The sequence below is a fragment of the Schistocerca americana genome, chromosome 6 (assembly GCF_021461395.2).
Source record: "Schistocerca americana isolate TAMUIC-IGC-003095 chromosome 6, iqSchAmer2.1, whole genome shotgun sequence".
In the NCBI taxonomy this organism is placed as follows: domain Eukaryota; kingdom Metazoa; phylum Arthropoda; class Insecta; order Orthoptera; family Acrididae; genus Schistocerca; species Schistocerca americana.
The window spans coordinates 164,976,360-164,994,130 of NC_060124.1; the positions used below are offsets into that span (position 1 = coordinate 164,976,360).

The window sequence follows — 17,771 nt, forward strand, 5'->3', positions numbered from 1 at the left end:
TCAAATTACCCGCCAGCGTTTCTCCCGAAGAAACGTGCAGCAGAAGTGCGACATCTTGCTTTCTCCTCTCAAAATCAGGAAAGCTACAATACTGTTTTTTCCATGCGGGAACTCCAACATGCCCTCTCTTCTTCTCGCTCCTCCGCCCCAGGACCGGATGGTATCCATGTCCAAATGTTGCTGCATTTATCAACCCATAGTCTGCGTTACCTCCTTCGCCTTTATAATCGAATTTGGACCGACAGTACCTTTCCCAGACGATGGCGGGAAGCTATTGTCGTTCCCGTTCCGAAACATGGAAAGGACAAACATCTCCCCTCTAGCTATCGCCCCATTTCTCTCACGAGTAGTGTCTATAAGGTTTTGGAGCGTATGGTGAATTACCGTTTAGCTTGGTGGCTGGAATCCTGCAGTCTTTTAACACCAGCCCAATGCGGATTCCGAAAGCATCGTTCTGCAGTTGACCATCTTGTTGCTCTCTCCACTTATATCATGAACAATTTTCTCTGGAAACGCCAAACAGTAGCAATATTTTTTGATCTGGAGAGAGCATACGATACCTGTTGGAGGACAGGCATCCTCCGCACACTGTTCTCTTGGGGCTTTCGAGGCCGGCTGCCCCTTTTTCTTCGCGAATTTATGGCAGAGCGCACATTTAGGGTGCGGGTGAACACTACTCTCTCCCGTACTTTCTCCCAAGAAAACGGGGTACCCCAGGGCTCCGTGCTGAGTGTTGTACTGTTTGCCATCGCCATAAATCCAATTATGGATTGTCTCCTTTTCTGATGTCTCGGGCTCCCTCTTTGTGGACGATTTTGCGATCTACTACAGCTCTCAACGGACCAGCCTTCTTGAAAGACGTCTTCAAGGATGTCTTGATCGCCTCCACTCGTGGAGCATCGAAACCGGCTTCTGTTTCTCACCCAGTAAGACCGTTTGTGTTAATTTTTGGCGACGTAAGGAGTTTCTTCCGCCCTCCTTACATCTAGGTCCTGTCAACCTTCCGTTTTCCGACGTCGCTAAATTCTTGGGTCTTATGTTTGACAGAAAACTGTGCTGGTCCTCCCACGTTTCCTATCTTTCGGCTCGCTGTCTGCGTTCCCTTAACACCCTCCGTGTCCTGAGTGGTACCTCCTGGGGAGCGGACTGAGTGGTCCTTCTCCGCCTCTATCGCGCATTAGTGCGCTCGAAATTGGATTATGGAAGCATAGTCTACTCCTCTGCTCGGCCGTCTATTCTTCGGCGTCTCGACTCTATCCACCACCATGGATTACGTTTAGTGTCTGGAGCTTTTTACACCAGCCCTGTGGTAAGCCTTTATGCTGAGACTGCTGAACCTCCGCTGTCCAATCGGCGGGCAGTCCTTCTGAGTCGTTATGCTAGCCATCTGTCTTCCATGCCTGCTAATCCAGCCCATGACCTTTTTTTCGACGCCTCCTTTGATGTAGGGTATGCAGGCCGCTCCTCCTCCCTACTACCCCCGGGAGTCCGCTTCCGTCAACTGCTCCATTCTCTTTCCTTCTGCTTTCCTAAAACCTTCTTGACAACTTGGGGTACAGCACTGCCTTGGCTCCGTCCTCGGATCTACTTGCTCCGTGACCTATGTCAATTTCCCAAGGATGGTTCCCCTACACTTGTTTACCGTCGGTCATTTGGTGCTCTATGTGCACAAATGACGGACGCCACATTTATTTACACTGACGGCTCGAAAACATCGTTAGGTGTAGGGAGTGCCTATATTGTTGGCGACACCCCAAATCACTTTCAGCTTCCCGACCAGTGTTCAGTTTATACTGCGGAGCTTTACGCTGTTCTCCAGGCTGTCCACTACATCCGCCGCCATCAGCGGATACAGTATGTAATCTGCTCAGATTCTCTCAGCTCTCTCCTCAGTCTCCAAGCTCTTTACCCTGTGCACCCTCTGGTCCACCGGATTCAGGACTGTCTGCGCTTGCTCCACCTGGGGAGGCGTCTCGGTGGCGTTCCTCTGGCTCCCGGGACATGCTGGTATCTGTGGGAATGAGGCGGCCGATATAGCGGCCAAGGCTGCAGTCTCTCTTCCTCGGCCAGCTATTCAGTCGCTTCCCTTCACCGATCTACGGAGCGGTTTATGTCGCCAAGTTGCTCATTTATGGCATGCGCATTGGTCAACACTTCCCCATAATAAATTTCGGGAAGAGAAAGCCCTTCCTTGCGCTTGGACCTCTTCCTCCCGAACGCGTCATCGGGAGGAGGTAATTTTAGCTAGACTCCGGATAGGGCACTGTCTTTTTAGCCATCGACATCTTTTAAGCGGCGATCCTCCCCCACTCTGTCCCCACTGCTCTCAGCTGTGGACGGTCAGACACCTTTTAATTGAATGCCCCTATTTTAATCCGTTACGCTCCCATCTACAGCTATCGCCTGATCTATCGTCGATTTTAGCAGATGACACGCGCTCAGCCGACCGCGTTCTCCACTTTATTAGTGACAGTGAAATGACGTCAGTCATTTGAAGCTTTTTTTGGGGACACCCAACCCCTTTCTGTAGTGGATTTTTAAGCATTCCTTCTGCTTTTAGTTTCTCAAATTTTATGACTTTGTTCCCATTGCTGCTGGTTTTAAATTTCGGTTTTTTCCTGTTTCCTAAGTCACGGGCTGGGCACTAATGACCATAGAAGTTTTGCGCCCTAAAACCACAAACAAAAAAAAAAAAAAAAAAACACACCCAGAGTTGCCTTTCGTCGCCCCCCTAACCTCCGTAACATCCTTGTTAAACCCTACAATATTCCCAGACTACCTTCTCCACCCAGCAGTTCCTACCCCTGTAACCGACCCCACTGCAAAACCTGCCCCATGCATCCCCCCACAACCACCTTCTCCAGCCCCGCTACTGGTAAAACATACACAATTCAAGGCAGGGCCATGTGTGAAACTACACATGTCATTTATCAACTGACATGCCTGCACTGCACAGCCTTTTACATCGGCATGACAACAACTAAACTGGCTGAGCGCATGAACGGACACAGACGAACTGTCCGCCTAGGAGATGCCCAATACCCAGTAGCGGAGCATGCCCTCCAGCATAATTCTAGGGACCTAGGAACCTGCTACACCGTATGTGCCATTTGGCTTCTCCCACCCAACACCAGTCCCTCTGAACTGCGGAGATGGGAACTTGCACTCCAACACATCCTTTCATCCCGCCATCCCCCTGGACGGAACCTACGTTAAACAACCTCAATCCCATTTACTCTTCAGTCTTCTCCTCTTTCCCTTTCCTCTTTAGCCATTCACGCATCTTTTCATCCTACATAGTTGTGTTTATCTTTATACTATATACCTCTTTACTTCTGTATGCATCCTCTTTGGTTTGAAGCTGGCACAGTACTTACAGTAGAATATCTTTGGCTTCCCTCTGACAACCATGCCTCCATCCTTGCTACCCTCCCTATTTTCCTTTCCCTGTTGCTTCATAACCTGGGTTGTGAGTAACTGAATCTCCTTTCCCTTCTTCCCTTTCTTTCCCCTCTCTCCTCCCCGATGAAGGAACATTTGTTCCGAAAGCTAGGAACGTAAATTTTCGGTTCTGTTTTATGTGTATCTATCGACTGTACTGAGCTGAGGTAAGTACTGGCCAGCCCCTCTATCTCTTTGTTAGTATTTGTTTCATTAAACTCTTGTTATGAGATACTGATTTTGACCTTACGTGATTCTGTGGCAACACTGTTTAGGAGATTCCAAGCAGTTCTGCATTTATTGTTAGAACTCTCTATGCATTTTGTGACCTTTTTGCTTCAGTGACTGCTTTTTTATAATCGCTTCTCCCTCTTACATACAAGGATTTTGCATTTTTAGACTTAGTATTCTATATGTCTAACAGCATCAATACGTGGTATTTCGTTTTAGACAGGGTTTTAGTGTACCAAGAATTTTTCTTTTTCAACGTATGCTTTTTACAACCTGTTGTCAGTTACTTACATCTTCTAATGGGAACACTATAATGAAATATTTGCGGAAGTGAGTGTAAAAAATTCAAAAATTATCTTATCTGTCTCTCTATTTGATAGACAATGATTATTACCAGTATTTCTCTGGCAAAAGCAATCCCTATCTTAAAGGTATTCCTTGAAATTGTTGATTTTTTTTTCATTGCTTATTGACCTAGTGATCACTGTTTTTGAGTTATCTAAGGCGCCACTAAGGTTGACTGAGTTGATACTATTAGCATATATTGAGGACAGATTTGTGGTCAGTAAAGGAAAACATTGTTACATCGCATTGAGCTTGGGCACATTTAAAATAACAAATGCATTTTTTTAAGCATGCTAGTTCCCAAGCAGGTTTATAATTAACATACTGTAGGTTGAACTGTCACAATAGGTTTTTCAAATCACTAACACTATGCTTAACAGTTAACATGTCAAAATCAAAATTAAGATCCCCATGTATTATTATGATGCCATAGTTTGTGAATCTGTTGTCAGTGAGTCCACCAAGAAGGACATCCAGTTTCTCTAAGAAAACGCTAATAATACCATTGGGAGACCTGTGCAGTGATAACTGCTATTACCTTCATACTGCTAATTAGCTTCATACCTCGAATAATTATACCAGTAGCTTCAAAATTCAGTTCTTCACACATATCATCTAGATTTATGTTTACCAATTGAGCAATTGATTGATTTGCCAGCATAAATTGCACACCACCTCTCTTGTGAACTCTTCTGCAATAAACTATAATTTTCTAACTTAAAAAGTTCATCTTTAGTGGTCTAGTGTTCACATAAACGCAAGAAGTCAACTTTTTCTCTAATGAACAGTCATTCAATACTAATTCCTTGTCCTTCACTCCATTAATGTCAATAAAATTGACGTCTGTATTCTGTTCTTCCATGCTTTTTGGATGATATTTGTTCTTGGATTTCTTAGCTAGTTTATCCAGTTTTTCACTCCCATCAAGACATTTTAGTTTCCCTTGTTTTTTTAATTGTTTAGTAAACATGTGTAAACATCCTACTTAATGTTAATGACCCCAATCTATTTAGATGCAGACCACCCTTTCCAAGGCAGTTTTCATCTGGGAATTTATTTGGATCTATGAATATTGCTCCAAGACTATCACATCGTTCGTTTATTTTGCAGATGTATTTATCACTTACAGATTATCTTTTTATTGTTCCACTGATTATGAGCAGGGAACCTGCATATAGACACTTCTAACTGAGCGAGTTAAGTTTCTTGTCTCATTGGTGATTTCTTCTTCACTGCCAATTTTATCAAATGTGTCCCATCATGTATTAGCACACCACTATAGTTCTGCTTAAGTTAATTTTCTGCAGTATTTTGTTTTGAATTTTCAATATTTTTAAAAATGCTGCTTTAGTGGTTGCATTTTAATTCCAGGTCACACATCAATTTTGCATCTCGGAACAGCGACATTTTTCAGTAATGAATCGCCTATTAATAGAAATTCATTTTTGTTTCTTTGCACACATCAGCCACAACCTTTCCTTTCAGCATATGTTATCGACTTTTACTAATGTTTATGTACTGGATTTTTGGCTTACTGAGGTTATCAGTAACTCATTGGGCACATCTGATGTATCAGACCTAAAGTTTTGATCATTAGTACTGAAAATACATGCACACGAGTTTTCATGGTATTGTTCTGTTTCCGTTTTCATGCTTTCAAACAGACACTGAACTGTTTTTCTCGTACTAATCTATTATTTTCTCTACCTGGAGTGACCATTTTGTTGATCACCGTCCTGCTGCTGATGTAAGCACACAAATTAATGCAATGTTTTGTTTTTGTCTCACTGCTTTCAGATTCAAGGACCTCTTTTTCTCATAATAATTTCTTGCCTTAAAATAGAGATTTCTTGCCTTAAAATAGAGATTTCTCTTTTCAGCACCTCAGTATCATTTTGTAGTATCTTGATAATTTCACTTTTTGTTTTTACTGCATTTTCTGGTTCGGACATTTCAAAATGTGAGCATGTGTATTTTAAGTTTATTTTGGTGGACTTTTCATGTAACCAGTAGTTGCACATAAACATATAGGATTCTTTTTATCACTTTCTTTTCACATTTTTTAAACAGTGAAATGTTCAGTTTTTCCGTATTTGACGAGAGCGAAACACTATCCTTTTCTGTGGTTGCCATCTTGTCACAAAATGCATACCTCATGTAAACATCATTAAGGTAAAATTAGAGAGATTAGAGCTCACACGGAGGCTTGCCAACAATCATTCTTTCTGCAAACCATTTGCAACTGGAAGGAATTTATCATGAGTCGAGGGCAAGCTTGAAAGAACAACAAAACTGTCATAAAACTGTTTAGTGATCTGTTGCATACTAAACTTGTACCTTCAATTTCATTTACATCTGATATGGATCCATTCCATTTCTTTCAGATGATCTGCTAGTTCTATTTCTATACTCTGCACCAATTTGGACTTTTGAAAAAAAAAGAAAAAAAAAACTGTAATGAAATCATTTATGAAGCCGGAAATGTTGATTGTTGAGTCTGTAATGCTAAAAGGTCTATGAAATAATCATGATTTACTCTCTGGGAAGCTTATTTATTTGGTATTTAATACTCTTAAGGATCTGAAGATGATTAAAAACATTGACAGAAGAACTGCTTGAAGTTCAAGAAGAGAGTTGTCTTACCCATTGACAACAACAGATATTAGTCATGGTACCAGACTGATCAGAAGTGATCCTGTTTATGGCCAAAATGACTAGATAAACTTTCCTCCATGCACACAGAAAAGAATATAGTTTGGAGTTTCACAGTTCACCTAATGACCGAATTCCAAGAACGTATATCGTGTATGGTTGGTGGATTCATTTGGATGCCACAGTCCTGCAGAAAAAGGCTTCATCTTCCACTATCATGGGAAAAACAGAAAGGCATTCAAACTACAGAGATGTGTACATTTTTTGGAAATAAGAAAGAGAGGAAAAAAGACTGACTGCTGGTCATGTAAATGGTGTATCAAACGATGAAAACTCCAGGCGGGAGTATCAACAATATATAAAAAGACAGAGTGCTGTTTACCATAAAGAAGACACACTAATTTGCAAACAGGTAGAATTAGGACACTTGCATAAAGCTTTCAGCCACAGTCTCCATCAGCAGAAGAGAAACACACACCATTCGTACACACTAGCAAGCACACCTCATGCACATGACTGCCAACTCCAGCAAGTTGGGCCAGAATGCAACTATCACATGGGATGGAAGCAGAAATCTGGAGGGGGCAAGGAAAGTGAAGGGATAGTAGTGTACAGGTGAGGGGAGAGAGGAACACTGTCTGGCAGGGACTAGAATACCAACAGGTGCAGTGTCAGGAGGATGTGGGTCAGGGATTGAGGGGGGGGGGGGGGGGGGGGAGGGGGAGTGATAAAGGAGAGGAGTGGGAAAAGATGGACAGGTGCATTGGCAGAGGGTGGCAAACAAAGAAGATGGAAGACAAGAATGGAGACGAGATGATAGGACAGAGAGGGTGGAAACTATTGGCTAGAAGGTGTGGGGACAGTATGTTACCGTAAGTTGAGGCTGGGATAATTATGGGAGCACAGAATCTATTGTAAGGATAACTCCCATCTGCACAATTCAGAAAAGCCTGTGGTGGAAGGGGTGGATCCAGGTAGCTTGGGTAATGAGGTAGCCATTGAAATTAAGCATGTTATGTTCAACTGCGTGTTGTGCCACAGGATAGTCTACTTTGCTCTCGGCCATGGTTTGGCAGTGGACATTCATCCTGGTGAACAGCTGGTTGGTAGTCACACAAATATAAAAACCTGTGCAAGGATACCAGCAGAGCTGGTAAATGACATGGCTACTTTCATAGGTGGTCCAGCTCCTGGTAGGGTAGCATAAATCCGTGACAGGACTGGAATAGGAAATTCTGGGTTGGTGGATTGGGCAGGTCGTGCCCCTGGGTCTTGCACAGATATGTGATCATTGTGGCAAATGCCTGGGGTTGGGAGTGGCCTAGGGATGGACTAGGATGATGCAGAGTGTGGGTGGGCATTGGAACACCACTTTAAGAGGGATGACGTGATGACTGGCATTCGAAGCCCTGATGAAGGATGTGGTTATACTGCTCCAGCGTGTAGTATTGGGTGATGAAAGGGATACTCCTTTGTAGCTGATTCTTGGGTATGGTGAGAGAATTGGGGGTGTGATGGGAAATGGCATGAGAGATCTGTTTGCAGACTAGGTCTGGGGGATAGTGCCTGTCCGTGAATGCCTTGGTGAGACCCTCAGCATGCTGGACAAGGGATTTCTTGTAACTGCAGATATGCCATCCGTGAGTGGCCATGCTGTAAGAGAGGGATTTTGTGGCATAGAAGGGATGACTGCAGTCAAAATACAGGTTCTGTTGGTGGGTTTAATGAGGACAGAGGTGTGGATGGAACTATCAGAGAAGTGGAGGTCAACATCTAGGAAGGTGACACGCCGGTTTGCAGAGGACTGGGTGAAGTGGATGAGAAAGAAGGTGCTGAGGTTGTGAATGAATGAAGATACGGTGTCTTGGCAATTAGTCCAGATCGTGAACCTGAACCAGACTATGGGTTTGACGTTTTTGGAGGCTAGGAAGGTCTCCTCTGGGTGGCCCATAGACAGGTTGGCATAAGAGGAGTGCTGCAGATTTGTTTGTATGCCTTTCCTGGAAGAACAAGTAGTTGTTGGTCAGGATAAAGTTTGTAATATGTATGAGGAATGATGGAGTGGGTCTGGAGTGTGAAGAACGTTGGGACAGGTAGTGTTCAATAGCGGTAGGACCGTGGGCATGAGGGATGGTGTATAGGTAGGAGTGGGGATGATGGAGAATTGGTGAAGGAATTTGTTGGTATCTTTGACATGGGAGTCTAGATTATGGACAATTAGTTGGAGGTGTTGGTCAGTGAGGGCCAAAATTCTTTCATTGGGGGCACAATAACCAGCCGCAATGGGGCGTCCATTATTGTTGGGTTTGTGGAGTTTGGAAGCAGGTAGAAGGTGGGTCTGCGTGGTGTCATGGGGGTGAGGAGACAAAATGGATTCAGGGGAGAGGTTCTGGAAGGGTCTAAGGCTTTAAGCAGGTATTCGAGCTTGTGATGGACTTGTGGTAGGGGATTACTCTGGCGGAGTTTATAGCTGGAGGTATCAGATAATTGACGGAGACTTTCTGCGAGGTAGTCACTGCAATTCATAACAACAATGATGGAACCTTTGTCTACAGGGAGGATGATTAGGTCATGATTCGTTTTAATGTTGTGTATGGCTATTTGTTCTTCCGCTGAAAGGTTGATGTTTTGAGGAAGGACCTGGGGAAGGATGGTGAGGCTAAGTTGGAGGTAAGGAATACCTGGAAGGCGATTAGCGGGTGGTTAAGTGGCAGTGAGGGATCACAGTTGGATGGTGATATGAACTGGGAGAGGCAGGGTGCATTGTTGGAATTAGATTGGTTTTGGTTGGAGGGATTGGCGGCAAAGAAGAGCTTCCTTTATAGGGAGCGGGAGAAGGTGAGTGGGTCTTTGACAAGTCCAGTATGGTTAAAGTTGGGAATAGGGCTAAAGGTAAGGCCTTTGTGTATGACTGAAACTTCTGTGGGGGTCAGAGTTTTGGTGAAAATTTTAACAGTGTTATGGTAATGTTTCGGCTCTGGATTTGGTGGATTGTTGGTAGGGAGTTTTGGGGGATGCGGCAAGTTGAAAAGGTTGGCTAGACAGGGTTAAGGTGCTGTGAGCGGTTGTCAAGGAGGAACACTGTGGGTAGGCTACGGGTTGGCTAGTGGTGCCCCAAGACGGCAGTAGGATGTCAGCATGTTTGATAACTTATGAAGGTGGTTTCTGGAATGCTCCTCCAGGTGCTTGAAAGCAAGGGATTCAATTTCAGAGATAGCAGGGATTACACGGTAATAGTATCTTGCAGAAGGAGCAGAGGTGGTTCTGATATGCCTATGCAATGGAAATGCGTTTTTGTAGCACCACGTTCACGAGAGCCATGGACTGGCGAAATCTGAAAAAGTGAAGGCCATTGTGAATGGAGGGTTGGGTCATTTGGGGGATTCCATGGTTTAGGCAGCATTTGAGAAATAGGATATGGGTCTGGGTTTTGGCTAGGGAAAGGGATACTTTTCTGAGCTGGTACAGAAAGATGTAATTGGAGTCCATTGTGGCAGCAGTGGTGCAAAGGTAACAGGAATGAATTGAAAATGGCCAAAATAGATGTTGACGGTTGTGAGAAAATGTGGATAAGAGAAAAGATGTGTAAAAAGCACATGAATACACATATCCAAAAATATGCACAGATACATAAAAATATCTACAAATGCATGAAACTGGGTGAAATCATATAAAAATACTCAAATATACATTAAGAATGTACAGTAATGTGGGAGAAAAGGAACAAATGAGGTATGGAGTGTGTGTGTTGTGACAGGGAATGAAGGGGGGAGGGGGGATGAGGTAGACAGTGGGTCACAAGTTCATGTGGCATGGACAGGTGAGGAAAGTAAAATGCTAATGTACGCCAGGATGAGGGATGAAATGTGATAAATAGGGATAAATATAATTATAACTATTGGAGGAAAGAATGCGGGACATCAGATGTTGCATTAAGAAACTGTGCAGTCCAGAAACCTGTATTGTGTGTGTGTGATTTCTGATACAGTGTGGCTGAGAAGTAGATGCAATTTGGAAGGTGTTGAATAAACACAGGAAAGTAGAGAAAACATTTCAGGGTTGTAGGATGGAAGAAAAGAAGTTTGACAAAATCAAAAAGAGGAAACCTCAGGTAGGAAATTCAACAATGAAGGAAAATATAGAGTGCTACTTATCATAAAGAAGACATATTAAGTTGCAGACAGGCACAAGTAAAAGACACTTGCATAAAGGTTTCGGCCACAGCCATCATCAGCGAAAGAGAAACATGAACCATTCATACACACAAAGAAGCACACCTCATGCCCTCATGACTGCCAACTGCAGCATCTCTGGCGGAATGCAAGTATCACATGAGATGCAAGCACCAATCTGGAGGGGGCACACTAAGGGAAAAGGGATATTAGTGTATGGGTGGGTAGGGGAGGGGGGGGGGGGGGAGAAGAACACTACGCCAACGGCCACAGCGTAAGAGATTGTGGGGCTTGGGGATGGGGGGAGAAAGGAGAAGAGCAGGAAAAGATGGGCAGGTGCATTGGCAGAGGGTGGTAAACAAAGAAGGTGGGAGACAAGAATGAGAAGGTGATAGGACAGTGGAGGTGGAAACTGTTGATGGAGGGTGTAGGGATAATATGTTATCGTAGATTGAGGCTGACGTAATTACGGGAGCAGAGAATATGTTGTAAGGATAACTCCCATTTGCGCAGTTGAGAAAATCTAGTGGTGGAAGGGGAGATCCAAACAGCTTGCGTAGTAAGGCAGCCATTGAAATCAAGCATGCTATGTTCAGCTGCATGGTGTGCCACAGGGTGGTCTACTTTGCTCTTGGCCACAGTCTGACAGTGGCCATTCATACTGGTGGACAGCTGGGTGGTAGTCATACAAATATAAAAGCTGTACAATGATTGCAGCAAACTACTAAATGAGATGGCTGCTTTCACAGGTTGGCTCTGAGCACTATGGGACTCAACTGCTGAGGTCATTAGTCCCCTAGAACTTAGAACTAGTTAAACCTAACTAACCTAAGGACATCACAAACATCCATGCCCGAAGCAGGATTCGAACCTGCGACCGTAGCGGTCTTGCGGTTCCAGACTGCAGCGCCTTTAACCGCACGGCCACTTCGGCCGGCTTTCACAGGTGACCCTGCTCCTGATGGGGTAGGATAAGCCTTTGACAGGACTGGAGATAGAAAGTGCTGGGTGGGTGGACTGGGGAGATCGTGCACGTGGGTCTTCCACAGAGATATGAACCTTGTTGCAAGATGTAGGGATTGGGAGTGGCATAGTGATGGACTATGGTGTTGTGGAGGTTGGGTGGACAGTGGAACATCACTTTAGAAGAGGTGAGAAAGATCTCAGGTAGGGTGTCCCTCATTTTAGGTCATAATGATAGGTAATCAAAGCCCTGGCAGAGGATGTGGTTCAGTTGTTCCAGTGCAGGGTGGTACTTGGTGATGAAAGGGCTTTGCAGACTAGGTCTGGAGGCTAATGCCTGTTTGTGAAGGCTTTGGTGAGACCATCAGCATACTGGACAAGGAATAACGTCATTGTAGATACGTCACCCATCAGGTCCGGGCCACCTGTGAAAGCAGCCATGTCATTTACCAGCTCTGCCACAATCATTGCACAGCCTTTTTTATTTGTATGACTACCAACCAGTTGTCCACCAGGGTGAACGGCAGTTGCCAAACTGCAGCCAAGAGCAAAATAGACCACCCTGTGGCACAGCATGCACTTAACATGACATGCTTGGTTTCAATGGCTGCTCCCCTACCTGAGCTACCTGGATCCTCCCTTGTACCACCAGCTTTTCTGAGCTTAACAGACGGTTGTTATACTTACAATATTGCTGTGCAGGATAAACAAATGTTATACGATTTTATTTATGTTCTAAAGGCTGAAGCCTTTTGATGTGGCCTTTTATCTCCTATAATTTCCTGTTTATTTTGGGTCCATTTCACTGTCATCATCCTATCATTTTCTCAATGCATTTAAAGTGGAGTGAGCACATCAAACAACCAAAATGGTAAAGAGGAGCAATTATTCATTGCTTCCGTTCTCGCTTTATTAGAGCAGATCCAGAATTCAGCTAGTAACTAGCCATTATCACAGTTATGGAGTGCATTCCACTTACCTAATGGAAGGTAATTTGATGAAGTTTGCACATAAAACTAACCATAGGAAAGGTAGATGCTAGACAGATTCATTGGAAGAAATTTCTGGAAGTGTAGTCCACCTATAAAGGGGGTAGCTTACAAAACCTTCATTCAACCATTACTTGAATATTGCTCTTCACATGTAGACCCTTAGCAGATACGATTGGCAGAGGAAGCCAAGAGTAGTATTGTGTTTCGTCAAGAATGCATTTAGTAATCATAAAAGCATCACAAAGGTGCTCATCTAGTTCCATTAGCAGATGCTACAAGAAAGGCAATGTGCATCACAGTGGGGTTTACTGTTAATATTCAGAAAGTGATGTATGTTGAGGAGTCAACGAACATTTTGCAACATTTCAAAAATATCTCACAAAAATAACAAAGGTCAAAATTCAGAGGTTCAAATGGACATGAAATATTGCCTCATCAACAGTTGTTCTCTCCAACATTATTCATGATCAGTAGAGGGAAGGATGGGAGTGACAGTGATATATTAAGTACTCACCGCCAGATGGAATAATGCAGCTTGTGGAGGACAGATGAAGGAGTAGACTGAGAATATCCTTGTCAATATGTTACCATGTCCTTCAGTGTAAGATTATGTCTGTTGAGATGGACAGGTGAAAGATTCTGCTCTCTTGCCTTGCTGCCAAGGGCAAACAGTAAGCTGTAACTATTTGTTTTTGTTAGGGTTTAATGTATCAAAAAATTTCCTAGCTCTGTAATGTTTACTCATTAATAAATTATTCAATCTTCATGAATAGAATGATTCACTCACTGACTTGCCTCTTTTTTTAAATTTTTATTTTAGTTTTAATTGTTCTTATATACTGAATGAAGAATGAATTATTTGTTTATTGCAGTGATGATTACATCAATAGATCATACCTTCTGTCCCTATCAACCGTTACATTAGTAGCTGAATACTTGGACTGACAATTTCAAAGAAACTGGATAGAATATTTGATTGTTACATGAGATGAACTGCAGTGCTCATTTCTGTTAAATAATTTTGATGATTTATTTAGTTACATTGGAATGAGTTAGGGTAATTGCTCACTGTATATAGGAAGCACTCAGATATAAATAGGCAGATAAGGATTTGGAACAAGGCAGTGGACTTTCAGCGCTGTGCTTGTCACAGGCCACTGCACCAGGACAACAAAGTTCTGTTGTCTTCTTTTTCTTCCTCCTCCTCCTCCTCCTCCTCCTCCTCCTCCTCCTCCTCTTTTTTGGAGAGAGGTGTGCACATGTGCATTTTTAATGCCTACTTTCCACTCAGTATTTCATTGTATATTAAGTGGTTCTTGACTCGTCTAATTGTTTGTATTCCTCCCAAGATTCTAGTACCATATTATTTTAATTAATCTTTAGTTCATCAGAGCACCTCTGCCTTTAGATGCACAACAGCCAGCAGTGACCATATTATTTCATTTTGTTCTTGCAACTTATGATAATGATCTACGACTTGTTGCTTGCTATCACATCCACCCCTTGGTAGGACAGTTGCCCTAGGAATTCGTAACACAATAAGCAACTTTAAGCTTAGCATAATTTTATCAGTTACGCAAAAGTAATTATGCTTACATACTGTCTGGCAACTATTTGCAAAAATACTTAATATAGACTGTTTTAGCAATCTGAGACACTTTACTGCAGCACACTTGTATTAATTTACTAATGTTGCAGTTCTCATTTGACAAGTGTTCTATTAATATTAGTGGCTTTTCTTGTTGATTGTTGAGTAAATTCTATTATAATTCTTCAGAAATATTAAATAAACCAATCATCATACTAATTTATTTATTTATTTACAGCTCTTTATCACGATCATGGACAAACTAAGATTAGAAATAAAGGCCATGGATGAGCTTCATCCAGACCTCCGTGATCTGATGGATACAATGAATCGCTTAAGTCTCTTGGGATCAGATTTTGAAGGCAAACAAAAAGTGGCAAGTTGGCTTACAACTTTGTCTAGTATGCAAGCATCGGATGAACTGACAGATACTCAGGTGCGGCAACTTTTGTTTGACTTGGAATCCTCTTACACAGCCTTTAACAGAATTTTGCATCAGTCTTAGTGGACTGTAATTCACTTGTACATAGAGTGCAGAATTTCATTGGTGTGAAGACAATAAAAGTGGTGTGGATATATTTCAGTGCCTCCTGTGAGAAATATGTCACTATATAATGTGAGTGCTTGTAAGGAGTATAAAATGTATAAGAAAATAAGTTTAAATAAAATGATGTAAGATTGATATTTCATTGGTTCATGCTACTAACTCAGAGTTGTCATAGATAGTAGCTGTGTGTGTGTGTGTGTGTGTGTGTGTGTGTGTGTGTGTGTGTGTGTGTCTACTGTTTCTGACGGACTTTTTGTCCGAAAACTAAAAGTTAAGCAGTTTTTTCATTGGGTCTGCCTATGACTCAACACCACCTCTATGTGGTGAGTAGCAATCTATTCCTTCCGTATTGTTGTTATTCCATCGTAGACTTTCTGTTGTTTGAGCCTTCAACATTTTATTGTATTCTGTGTTTTATCATTTTGGGAGGAAAAGGGAGGCGCATTTTTTGGACATTCAGCAGACTAGTAGCTGATGAGACTAAAGAGTATATCAGTAACTTGAAAGCAGAACAACAACCAGAAAGAAGCTATAAAGAGAACTGAGGTAAGAAAAAGTAAGTGTAATAGTTATTATGTTGAATGTTCCTGACAGCTGTCCGCCATACTGAGAACTGCGCAGACATCTTTACATTTCCTGGACCACTTTCTACTTACTGTTTATGCTGTGTAGAAGTGACTGCAAAAGACAAAGATCTGGACTAGAGGCCCAGTGAAGCACACTTTTTAATTTATTGGTGAAGTTCATTACTGCACTCATACCACCAAGAGTTGAATTGTGCATAATTATAGTCATTGCAAATGAAAGTTAAAAAAAATAGTGCTAAGAACATTTGTGATAAACATAGTGTTGACTTACCAGCTGCCAAATTAGGAGCAACAGTGGAACTGAAAGACCCAAAATTTTGAAGACTGCTTTCGGATCTGTAGCTTTGGAATTACTTAAGTCTGTCATCAGTAAAATGTTGAGAATAGGAAAAATGAAAGGTGTATACTTATGCATTACAGCTCCCTTAAAAATTATGTTGGGGCTCCTTTCATAACTGTGTAGCCTTGGATTACATGGCTCAGTGGGCCCTGTCAAAAGATTACAGTATTGTTCGTAAAATTTGACCGTGCTTGTCATATGAGGAGTGATTTAAATAATGTAAAATGTGTTAAACCTGGACATTCCATTGTTGGAGTGAATGATTACTAACAACACCAGCATTATCACCAAGTGTCAGAGTGACAAAGGAAGGATGAGATTTATAATTGATGACAATACACAGTCCAGAAGGAAGGAGATATGATGTCTGCAGTTAATAGCTAACGTTGATTGAATTCTCAGTTGGTACTGGATTGAACGTAGCAGTCACATTAAAAAGGAAACACTTTGCTGATGTTCTGAATATATATTTGCAACATCTCAGGAAGGAGTTTCAATTTTAATATTCATAAATAGCTAAGTTTCTTTGATCACCACCAAGGCACCAATTGACATTACCTTTTTCTTGACATAGATTCAGGCCAGTTTTCTCTCAGCATCTATTTGAGCAGTGTTTTTACTTCTGCAAACCACACTCGTACCACCGATAAAAGAACACTACATACATGTTATTGTTTCTACTGCATTATGTTCAAGAATTTTGGGGGAAGGCATGTTGCTTGCCATAACCACATTGTTTCTAAGTTAATTTCCCTGACCTATGAAACAACACACTTCTTGAAGCCCAATCCCATTGGCTGGATTCAGATTAGACAAAACAGGTTTCCAATCCATGAAGTGATCATTAAGACCACCCTCCTGTTACTATAAGCCCCGTTGTGCTCAGCGAACACGATTAGGCGCAGTTACGAAACAACATAATGTTTCAGTGTATTGTTGGTTGAACTACCTGTATTGTGACAATGCGGTAATTTCACCGAAGTGCCCACAATCATAAGATGAGCTATGTATACATGAGATAAATAGACATTGTTAGTAAGCAACTTGTGGAGTACCACTTGCACATAACACTGACATAATTGCTCACATGAAAATCTGCACACATACCCATTATTATTTCCAAAGTGAAACCTTTTTAGTTTGTAACAAACTGTAGAAGTTGAAGTATATATAAAAGAACCATCAAGTACCTTTGACACTCTGCCTGTTCTTGTTGAATCATCATTTGAATGAGCTGACTGGCATGGTTGAGAGACAAGTGATTCACAAAGAATTGGCGAAATGTTTCTCCCATACTTGTGAGGAGCATTAGTGTCTTCTTGGTATTGTTTTTAAACAGTTCACTTCTTTGCTTATAAGTTTTTGATTTCTACAGGAAAATGGTGTATCTCTCTTCCCTGTACTTTCCCACCCCAAAAAAGTAGATTAATAAACATGTGTCTACATTAATTTGTCTACCTCTGATAGAGAGAGTCTTACATATACAACAAATAATTCATCTGTCCATTTCTCCTTTTAACAGGCATTGTAATTGTTGGATTGAGAGGGGGCGAAGGGGGTATAAATCTGCTTGATTTAAGCAGTTATATGTTAAAAGCCCCGTGCTGTCAGAAGATACATACCTCTTCAATTCATAGATAACACACTTTTGCACAACAAAGCTAAGCTCTTCTCTACCATTCATCTCGGTATGCTTATGTCTCTTTCCCCTCCCCCCCCCCTCTGTCCCCCCTCTCTCTCCCCCCCTTATCTGTCCCCCCTCTCTCTCCCCCCCTTATCTGTCCCCCCCTCTCTCCCCCCCTCTCTCCCCCCTTATCTGTCCCCCCTCTCTCCCCCCCTCTCCCCCCTTATCTGTCCCCCCTCTCTCCCCCCCCTTATCTGTCCCCCCTCTCTCCCCCCTTATCTGTCCCCCC

The 17,771-nt window shown here is 42.4% G+C and overlaps 1 protein-coding gene across 1 annotated transcript in view; it reads left to right on the forward strand.

Annotated features, from left to right (window-relative positions):
• The window catches only part of LOC124619624 (vacuolar protein sorting-associated protein 28 homolog), a 73,609-nt gene extending 58,541 nt beyond the window's left edge, over positions 1–15,068 (forward strand). Inside the window, exon 5 of the mRNA XM_047146134.1 lies at positions 14,623–15,068. Coding sequence (XP_047002090.1) covers positions 14,623–14,889 — 267 coding nt within the window. The 3' untranslated portion in view covers positions 14,890–15,068. The remainder of the gene's footprint in view (positions 1–14,622) is intronic.
• The last annotated feature ends 2,703 nt before the right edge of the window (positions 15,069–17,771 follow it).